The sequence below is a fragment of the Ceratotherium simum genome, chromosome 7, assembly GCF_057802395.1.
Source record: "Ceratotherium simum simum isolate JZ-2026a chromosome 7, ASM5780239v1, whole genome shotgun sequence".
Classification (NCBI taxonomy): domain Eukaryota; kingdom Metazoa; phylum Chordata; class Mammalia; order Perissodactyla; family Rhinocerotidae; genus Ceratotherium; species Ceratotherium simum.
In genome coordinates this window covers 23,498,141-23,508,793 of record NC_141906.1, presented here as the reverse complement: position 1 = coordinate 23,508,793, position 10,653 = coordinate 23,498,141, and the positions used below count along the sequence as shown (strand labels likewise).

The 10,653-nt window shown below is 51.2% G+C and overlaps 1 protein-coding gene across 1 annotated transcript; it reads left to right on the top strand.

Annotated features, from left to right (window-relative positions):
- The first annotated feature begins 6,299 nt into the window (after window positions 1–6,299).
- Window positions 6,300–10,632, top strand: SMPD1 (sphingomyelin phosphodiesterase 1). Its single transcript, XM_004418349.3, has 6 exons — window positions 6,300–6,656; window positions 7,568–8,340; window positions 8,901–9,072; window positions 9,292–9,368; window positions 9,565–9,710; window positions 9,848–10,632. Exons 1-6 carry the CDS (start codon window positions 6,363–6,365, stop codon window positions 10,255–10,257), a joined length of 1,872 nt encoding a protein of 623 aa, XP_004418406.1. The 5' UTR covers window positions 6,300–6,362; the 3' UTR covers window positions 10,258–10,632.
- The last annotated feature ends 21 nt before the right edge of the window (window positions 10,633–10,653 follow it).

Sequence of the window (10,653 nt, the reverse complement as noted above, 5' to 3'; positions counted from 1 at the left end):
TTATCTATGGAGTGGGCTTTAGTAATGCATTATCTAACCACTTCTGCAAACAGATAACTAACTGACTATAGTCAAAGCAAGTTGGCCCCTGGTTTTATGCTCAATCCTTCTTTCTGCCTTTCCTCCACAGTTGGTGATCCTGAGAGCTCTCCCTAATAAATCTCCTGCAAGTTCATCTTCATCTTAGAGTCTGCTCTTAGGTAACCCAATCTGCAACAGTTGGTGTCAGGAGTGCTCTGAGAAGGCAGATGCTGGGATGGGATTTTGGAGCTGGATCACTCACCACCCAGCTGACAATGAGGACCCCATCACTGGTTAGATGGAGCTTCAAGAGATCCTGGTGAACTGGGATGGTATACTGTTGGAAAGAAATGCATTAACTGGTTCAGTGCATCAGCCTTTTGAGAATCCTTTTTGAGAGAAATAGTAACTATATGTATAGGGGAATTGATGATGATAGCTAAGCTCGACAGATACTCTGGAAAAAAATAATGAAAAGTTGAAAATATCAGCACTTAAAAGCATTGAAAAAGTGATGGCCTGCACCAAGTGAGGCAGAAATGCCATGATTGACAAGAAGGATTAAAAGGCTCAGAAAGTGGGCATTGAGAATGGATGTACTATACAAGGCTGGAAAATCCACTAAATAACTGTGTTCCATGGGACAGCCTGGAGGACACACAACTCACCAAAGCAATAAGCAATGTATGCTGAGAGGGGCACCAGCATCACTAAGGAGCTCCGTGATTGCTCTCCCAAACAGGCCAAGGCTGATGGTAGGAAATGCCTCTACTGAGATGGGCTCACTGACAGCAATGGAAATGATAGGACTTTCCCCCCAAAATAGAGGCTAGGTAGCAGCATATAACCATCAGAAGCCCACTAATCTAGGCCCAATAGCATAGACTTCACTTACCAAGGCTGACATAGCTTTTGCCACTGTCAAATGTCTAACCTACAAGCAGCAAAAACAAAAGCTGAATCCCCAGTACAGCATCAAACCATGAGGGAACCAACCAGCCTGTTGGTGGCAAGTTGACTATATTGGACTCCATCCACTCCAGAAGGTGAAGTCATTTATTTTGGTTGGAATAAATACATACTCAGGTATGAGTTTGCCTTTCCTGCCCACTGGGCTTCAACTATCACCACCATCCAAAGACTTACAATGTTTGAACAACAGGCATGGGATCCAACACATCAGACCAAGGACCCACTCTTTAGCAAAGGAGGTGTAAAGTGGATACATGACTATGGGACCCACTGGTCACACTACATATCATACCACCCAGAAACTGCCAGCCTGACACAGTGATGGAACAGGCTAGTGAAGATACAGCCAAAGCATACCTAGAAGTGATACTTAGAAAGGACAGGGTGCTACCTTCCAGCACGCAGTGTCCACTGTAAAACAACAACATTTATGTGGTGCTATGTGCCCACATAAATTTGGACATGAGTCCAAAAACAAGGGGGGAAGCAGGAATGGCTTGCTTACCATCACTCTCGTGATCCACTTGGGGAATTTGTGCTTCCTGCCCCTACAACTCTAGGCTCTACAGGTTTAGAGATCCTGGTTACCGAGGGAAAAATGTGTCCAAAAGGGGAAAGAGTATGGCTGCTGCCCAGCAACTTTGGGTCCCTTGTGTGAAGGGACCACCAGGCAAGAAGAGGCATCACCATCTTGGCCATAGAGTGAATGCTGATTACAAGAAGAGGAGGTAGGGCAGCTGTTACACAAAGGAGACACAGGAGTAGTTTGGCATCCAGCTGGTCCACCTAGGAGCCTCTTGGTAATCCCCTGCTCTATTTTGATGGTAAAAACGACAAGTGCAGCAGCTATGACTTGAGGAGGACATGGATACCAGAGGCTCAGACCCCTCAGGGGTGAAAGTCTGGGTCACACCATCAGATAAGCCACTAAAATCAGCAGAGGTGCCAGCGAAGGATGAAGGAAATCTAGAATCTGTAGTAGAAGAGGGAATAATGGGTATTAGTTGCTGTTCTGAGGTCAGCTGCAATGAGCTGTAATTCTTCCCACCATCTTTCCTTTTCTAAGTTTCCGCCATGAAGACAGATTCACCAGAATGCTGGAAGAGCTTCTCCCAGAACTTATATGAAGAAGTGGATCCAAGTGGCACAAGACGTGGACAGTGGTGGGTGCCGTGGGGGGACCGCCTGGATCTTCCTTCAGGAATGAAGGACTTATTCCTCTGGCTGCTAGGAGAGCTCTCAACAGGAAGCCCTCAGCTATCAGCCCCTACAGGGATTTTGCCAAATGAAGCAAGCCCCTCACCCCGCTTCTGGACAACTTTGAAGGGTCATCTCAGCTTCAGAACTCCCACAGGGTCCACTGAGACAGCGTCACAGCTCAACTTGTCCCTCTGCTACCTTCCCTTTCCTTCCATAGCTGTAGATTCCAAGAGCACTTCCTAATAAATCTCTTGCATGTTAATCTCTGTCTCAGAACCTGATTCCTGGAGAACAGCATCATCCATGCCAGGAGAAGAGGGGCTTTTGATCACCTATCCAGAAGGAAAAGGATGTGTGATATGCAGCAAGTAATCGTTCCATCAAAAACAGCAATATATATATGAAAACATTGTGAAAAAGAGGACTGGGCAAATGAGAAAGGAGGGAGTGATCAAGAAAGATGTTATTAAAGAGATGGGATATGAGCTAAGGATAAGACCTTATGGGATAAGGTCTTGGAGAACAGACAGAATTTGGGCCCTGAGGGTCATCAGTGTCCTCCTACAAAATGAAGGACAGAGACTCAGAGCAGTAACAGTTAAGGAGAAATGGGGCAACTTGAAATCCCATTTCTTAATAACCATCTAAAGACGTCCACCCTGCTGGGACAAGCCCCTTGACTCTCCCCTCTAGTCCCCCCATTCTCTTGTTAATTAATCTAATGTTTTTATTAGCATCTGTAAGACCCATGAAAGGAAGCCAAGACAACAAATTCAATAAGGCTTCCTGGACTATTGATTGATTTTGCAGCAGAAAAGTTACATGGGGGGCCCACGCAGAAGGGGCCCACAGCAACCACAGCATTAACCATGACCTGAGTAATGTGCATAGTCAGTGGGTGAATATCCAGTTCATCATAAAGCCAGTCCCACATGACTTATATACAAAGCAGATCAGCTGCTTCATCTGAGGTGTTCAACTTGGCATTATGGGAGTTGCTGTATAGTCCTCCGTCTCAAGGTAAACAGTCCTTACAGTGGCTTTTATTCAATCCAGCAGGCTGGCAGTTTCCTCAGGAATAACATGCTGTATGTCTGGATTATGTATAACCATCTGTGATTGTTCCATAGTGAGCTGTGGGTCCTGTATCAACCCAAACATGCTCTTCTATTCTATAGCATTTAAAACCAAAGATACTGCCCCTAAATTAGTTGCTTTCACAATCCATTTCAATAAAAGTTCTTCATACTAATCTACTGATGTATAAATGAAAAGCAGTATGATATATTGGAGTATATGAGGAAGCCATTGGTTTAAAACTAATTCTGCCTGATCTTGTTTTTCCAGAAAGGTTTGACATGGCCTGTTGAGCATGCATGGTACATCTGCTTTAAACATTTGCAACGTCCCAAAGCTGAGGATGATGCCCTTAAAGATAGGGATGTTGCCTCCCTCATATCAGCATTTCTTTAAGGATAAGCATTTCTTTCCAGAAACTAAGGATTAATTACTGACCTGCTTTAACTCATCTCGTCACCACTGACCTGCTGACCACTGACTTCCTGTGCTCACCTTGTGACCACTGACCTGCTGTGCTAGCAAAGCATCTTGTGACTGTAGTAAAAGAGATATTCCTGTCATATGTGATGTATGTTCCTTGTTCCAAGATGGTATATAACCACACTGTACACTTCTTCAGAGAGCTTAAGGAAGGAAGCTCCCAGGCTATAGTCCTCAGACCTGGCTCATGTAATAAACGCACCTCAATTTTGATTTGTAGATTGATTATAGATTATCTGTGTTGACACTACAAAATAAAACAACTCCTTCACATTATATCCCCTGGTTTCAGTAGTTTCTTGGTTTCGTCCTCTACCTATGTGGACTACCTTCTTGGTGATCAAAGTCTTAGAGGCACTCTGTATTGTCCCCGCATAATTTTTCCCTTCAGGGGTGGATTTGAGGCTAGTGGCCAAAGCTCAGACTGACTAAAATCTGAGGTTGGTCCAGCATCAAGGTCCGACCCAGCACTCTCTCTTGCTTTCATTTTAGCTATGACAGGTAACAATAACCAAGAGACTGTATATTTTGCTTTTTTATTAGTTTCCATTTCCTTAAGCATCCAGTGAACCAACTCCCTAGGAGCTGGATCCATCTCTAAATTCCATTGGTAAATTTTACCTTTAGTAATTGACTACAGCACAGGTGCCATTCCATACTGTGGAGACTATGTGGCCACCCAGGAATCAAAGTTTCCTCGTCCTCCGCCCTGTCATCCTTTCTCTTCCCAAACCACATGTTTCCATGAGCTAGGGCCAGTCTAGCAAATCCTACTTCTGGCCCCAATTCTGGGGCGCTTTTTCTGACTCCAAGCAATTCTCAAATTTTCTCACACCAACTGGTTGTACAACAATTCAGTTAAATTCTGATACTGTCTACCTGGAGTTAGCATTCAGATCCCACAAATTAAAGGGCCCAGCTCCACAAGACTACCTCCACTTCAGATGCCAGTCTCAAGTCCCAGGTTGCCCTCTGTACTTCTGACCAACCAGCTATAAATTCTAGGGTTTCATGACCCTCTCCTCAGGTTTGATAACTTACTCAAACAGCTCACAGAACTCAAGAAAACACCTTACTTACATTTACTGACTTATTACAAAGGTTACAACTCAGGAATAGCCAAATGGAAGAGATGCATAGGGCAAGGCATGGAAGAGGGGATGTCATGGAGCTTCCATGCACACTCCAGGTGTGCCACCCTTCTGGCTGTTCACCAACTGGAAGCTCTCAAAGAGTTTTTAGAGAGCTCAATCTCCAGCCCTCCTTCGCTCCCTGGAGGTCAGGTGGTGGGGCTGAAATTTCTCACCCTCCAATCACTTTTTCTTTCTAGTGACCAGTCCCATTCTGAGGCTACCTAGGGACCCCACTCTAAGTCACCTCATTAGCATAAATTCAACTGTGATTGAAAGGGGCTGGTGTAAATATCAAAAGACACTCCTATCACTCAGGAAATTCAAAGCATTTTAGGAGCTCTGTACCAGGAACTGGAGACAAACACCAAACATATTTCTTACTATACTACAATTACTCTATTTGAGATGATGCCCACAGAACTGAGGAAAAGAGTTACTTAAAAGAAATTCTCAAAGGAAAGAACTGGGAGGACTTGGTAGCTCTGTGGATCTTGGAGATGCACTCTAGGAGTTAAACAGCTTAGCTTTTAATGGCTGTTCTGCCACTTAACTACAGCTTCAGTTTTCCACCTGTAGAATGGAAGCAATAATAGTATTATACTTAATTCTGAGGGTTAGAATTTATAAAGTGTCTGGATTAGTGCCAGGAACATGTGTAGAGCTCAATAAATGTTAGCTTTTACCATCATGGATGCACGGAGGTGGGACACTCAAGTTCTAGTCCACGTTCCTAGCCCTCCTGGCTGTATGACCTTTACCCCTTCTTAGTCGCTTCTCCGTCCCTGAGCCTGTTTCCTCATTCATAAAATGAAGGTAGAGGTGTCCCCACACTAGCCCAGGGTCCCTTCCATCCGGAGAAGTCTAAATCAAGCGTGACTCAAAGATTCTCAGTCAGGGTGACTCAGGGCGCTGGTGCCAGTGGCAGAGCGTGGGAGATCGAGGGGAGGCGCCCTCTCAGCAGAGAGAACACTCTCACACCCAGTGTGAGACTCCCTGCCCGGCCTGCCTTCCCGAGTTGAACGCCGAGAGGGCCTGGCCGTTAGCTATTCCAGGAATTCGAATGCAGGGTTGGAGAGAGGAGGCGCCTAGGAGCCTCGGATGGGATTTTCACCAGCCGGCCGCACTTGATCGGCTGTCAGCAGGAGCGCGGCCTCCCGCGCGGGTGACAGCAGGGAGCTCCCCTCCGCGCGGCGCCCGACGGTCTCGGTCCAGGCGGGGGCGGGGCGGATCTTGGACGCGCCCAGTCCGCTCCGCCTCCGCTGTGTTGAGGAGGCTCCCCGCTGCCGCGGCGGACAGTTGCTGGGGAACAGAGGAAGAGGAAGGGGTGGAGCTGCTTGTGGTGGCCGCAAAGCAGTCAGCCGACTGCGGCGGGGGCTAGTCAGCTGTCCCTGGCGCCGCCCGGGGCCCGAGGGCCAGCCAAGGCCTAGGCCGGCGGGGGCCGGACTGGCAAATCAACCCTGTCTAGGAAGCCGGGCAATGCCCCGCCACGGAGTGTCTCCCGGCAAGGGCTACTCCAGGTCCGGCCGGGAGCAGGGGCCGGACAGGTCCCGAGGGGCCCCCAGCCTGGGCCTCTTGTGGATGGGCCTAGTTCTTGCGCTGGTACTGTCCGACTCACTGGTGCTCTGGGCCGGGGCCCACCCTCTTCCTGGCCAAGGCCATCCCGCCGTGTTCAGTCGCATAGTGCCTCAGCTCTGGGACGCTTTTAGGGGGTGGAACCTCACCTGCCCGGTCTGCAAAGGCCTGTTCACCGCCATCGACTTCGGGCTGAAGGTGAGTGCTAAAGCAGCTGGGTGCAGCGCCCAGGGTGGGGGCTGGGGCCAGTGCAGGCGCTCTGGGGTCCCGAAGAGCATCCCTGATGGAGAGGCTGGCATCTACAAGCCTTGTCCCAAATTTGCTCTCCTTTGGAGACATCCGTGGCTGTATGCCACCACTACCTCCATTGTGACCTTGTAAAGTAAGGAAAGTGCAAATTATATGCTGGGCACTGTGCTAATCATTTTATACAGATTGCATCAAGCCTGCAAGGTGGTTTCGTTACAGTTGTTATCTCCATTTTGCTAATAAGTAGAGTCCTGGAGAGGTGAAGTCACTTGCCAGAAGACACACAGCTGGCAAAGGGCGGGGCTGGTACTTCCCTCTTGGTGTGCCAGACTGAATCCCCTCTGCCTTACACTTAGCATCTCCAGCCCAGAGCACCATGCCTGGTACTAGCTACTCAGAAGGGGCTTGGATTAAGAAATATCCAGGGGTGTGGGACTGAATGGGGCTGCCTTGACCCTAATGGGGTTATGATGAGGGCTAGTTAGTAGGTGAGCTTTGCAGGGCTCCCCAAGGAAACAGCCCTGCCCCTGTGTGTGTCCCCAAACCCTGGACAGTCTGTCATTCTGCCCAGCCCAAATTTCAGGGCACTCTGCAGAAGTACCTGAGAAAGCCAGCCGGACAAGTAAAGGCCTGAAATGCCCCTGACCACTGAGCTGAAGAGGAAGTACTGGCCTAGTGCTGCCTGAGTCAGAAAGCCATATCTATGGGAGGCAGAGGGTGCATTGAGGTCTCTTCACCATGGTGCCACTGAGTCCAGCCCAGCCCCGTTTGAATATAGAGGCCCAAAGGGTGGTAGCCAGGGCTGGCCTGGTCCCTGTGCTCTGTCTCTGACCTGTCACCACTGGTTCTTCCCACCACAGAAGGAGCCCAGTGTGGCCTGGGTGGGCTCTCTGGCCATCAAGCTGTGCAAGCTGCTGAAGATAGCACCACCCGCTGTGTGCCAGTCAGCTGTCCGGCTCTTTGAGGATGACATGGTGGAGGTGTGGACACGCTCAGTGTTGAGCCCATCTGAGGCCTGTGGTCTGCTCCTGGGCTCCACCTGTGGGCACTGGGACATCTTCTCATCTTGGAACATCTCTTTGCCGGCTGTGCCGAAGCCATCCCCCCAGCCACCCAACCCCCCAGCCCCAGGCGCCCCTGTCAGCCGCATCCTCTTCCTCACTGACTTGCACTGGGATCATGACTACCTGGAGGGCACAGACCCGGACTGTGAGAACCCACTGTGTTGCCGCCAGGATTCTGGCCTGCCACCTGCCTCCCGCCCGGGCGCTGGATACTGGGGCGAGTACAGCAAGTGTGACCTACCCCTGCGGACCCTGGAGAGCCTGCTGAGCGGGCTGGGCCCCGCCGGACCCTTTGATATGGTGTACTGGACAGGAGATATCCCTGCCCACAATGTCTGGCACCAGTCTCGTCAGGACCAGCTGCGGGCCCTGACCACTATCACAGCCCTTGTGAAGAAGTACTTGGGGCCATTGCCTGTGTACCCTGCCGTGGGCAACCACGAGAGCACACCCGTCAATGGCTTCCCTCCCCCCTTCATAGAGGGCAACCACTCTTCACGCTGGCTCTATGAGGCGATGGCCAAGGCATGGGAGCCCTGGCTGCCTGCTGAAGCCCTTCACACCCTCAGGTACTTGAAGGTCCATGGAAACCCAGGAAGGGAAAAGAAAGGTGGATGAAAGTGAAGGAAGCAGGGGCCCTAGGCATTATCTGTGACTGCCCTAGCATAAGTCCTCAGCTCTCCTCACTGGCACTCCATAACCTGACCCCACCTTCCACTTCCACCCTTGTCTCCAGCCACCCTCCCTCTCAGGGCTCACAGCATACCCTCTCCATGCGAGTCTGTGTCTTTGCTACATCAGCCCTCTCTAAATGCCTTCCCCTCCTCTTTAACATTCCAACTTATCCAGGCCCAGGACATCTTCCCTCTGAATGGCCTTTGCTTCCTATTCTAGCTGACTTTTGTCTCTCCCCTGAACTCCTAGAGCCCTTAGCCCTCTGAGCCACTCTCCTCAGTCACGCAGGCCCTATAATCACTATTGTTTGGTCTTCAGCTAGCATGTGAGCCCCCTGAGGGTAGGGGTGATGTCCTGTATGCCTCTGCCCCCCACCAGATGCCTAGCACAGAATGGGGCATGCAGGATCAGGATCATGAACGAGTGTTGACCCCTCATGTTCACTTTGTTTCAGAATTGGGGGGTTCTATGCCCTTTCCCCACGCCCCGGCCTCCGCCTCATCTCTCTCAATATGAATTTTTGTTCCCGTGAGAACTTCTGGCTCTTGATCAACTCCACAGATCCTGCTGGACAGCTCCAGTGGCTGGTGGGGGAGCTTCAGGCCGCTGAGGATCGAGGAGACAAAGTGAGGGAGAGTGGTGGGAACGCGGTGGAGTAGGTCCTGATGGGGGTTTGTGGGGAGAAGCAGGCCCTCATAAGCAGACCCCTGTCTGGAGCTGGAGCACCTAGGAGCAGACAAGCTTGGTTTTCTGGTGCCAGCCGGTGTAGGAGAGATGAGTACCAACTATCCTAGCCAGGGCTGCCTGGCCTCCTCCTGCCCTGATGAGATCAACTCTCTCCGCAGGTGCATATAATCGGCCACATTCCCCCAGGGCACTGCCTGAAGAGCTGGAGCTGGAATTATTACCGAATTGTAGCCAGGTAGGAGGGAGGTGGGGATGGAGTGATGAAGAGGCTAAAGGTTGGAAATTCTCTTGAGCATCTCACCATCCTTGCTGCCCCATTGGAGTGGAGAGGCTACTTACTTGAACAGTATGGAGAAAGCAAGCATCCTCTCTCTCTGGATCGCCTTCCCCTCCCTAGAGCCTTCTGAATATAATTAGTGTCTTCTGGCCAGGTATGAGAACACCTTGGCTGGTCAGTTCTTTGGCCACACCCACGTGGATGAATTTGAGATCTTCTATGATGAAGAGACCCTGAGCCGGCCGCTATCTGTCGCCTTCCTGGCACCCAGTGCCACCACCTACATCAGCCTTAATCCTGGTGAGTGAGGGGGAAGGGAGTTGTTCGGATAGAGGAAGTTGGTGGGATAGCGGAAGTGGGGGTCAGGAGCAGGTGGGGCATGTGGCCTCTCCCTGGAGTCGCTCCTTCCCTCTCCAGTCAGCCCTCCCTCCTTGCAGGTTACCGCGTCTACCAAATAGATGGCAACTACTCTGGGAGCTCTCACGTGGTCCTGGACCATGAGACCTACATCCTGAACCTGACGCAGGCGAATGAGCCCGGAGCCACGCCGCGCTGGCAGCTTCTCTATAAAGCCCGAGAAACCTATGGGCTGCCCAATGCGCTGCCTGCCGCCTGGCACGACCTAGTATACCGCATGCGGGGCGACACGCGGCTATTCCAGACCTTCTGGTTTCTCTATCATAAGGGCCACCCGCCCTCAGAGCCCTGTGGCACGCCCTGCCGCCTCGCCATTCTGTGCGCCCAGCTCTCTGCCCGCTCGGACAGCCCTGCTCTGTGTCGCCACCTTGTGCCAGATACAGGCCTCCCTGATGTCCAGAGGGTGTGGCCACGGCCACTGTTCTGCTAGCACTCCCAGGGCCCAGAGTTGGGAAAATGTGTGTCTTAAGGAGCAAAAACCCCAGAGGGCCGCTGTGTTGAGAAGAACCTGTGGTGGAAGAGCTTATCCCTGGGCCCAGGCACGGGAAACAGGACCCTCTCCTTTCCTGGAGCTGGTTTAGCAAGACATGGGAGGGGTTGGCTGCTCTGCCTGTGCCCAGCATCCAGGCTGCCCTGGGGCTGCTGTCCTTTGACAGACGTGGAGCAGAGGTCACAGCTGGCACTGGTCTGGCAGACCAGAGAGGTGCGGTCACCCCAGGCCTGTGCTGGCCGGTCAGGAACCGTGTACTGCTGCTGCTGCCTGACTGCCAGGGTGTTAAAATAAAGATATGAGACTTGGACTCCAGACCCCTCTGTGGCTGTCCCA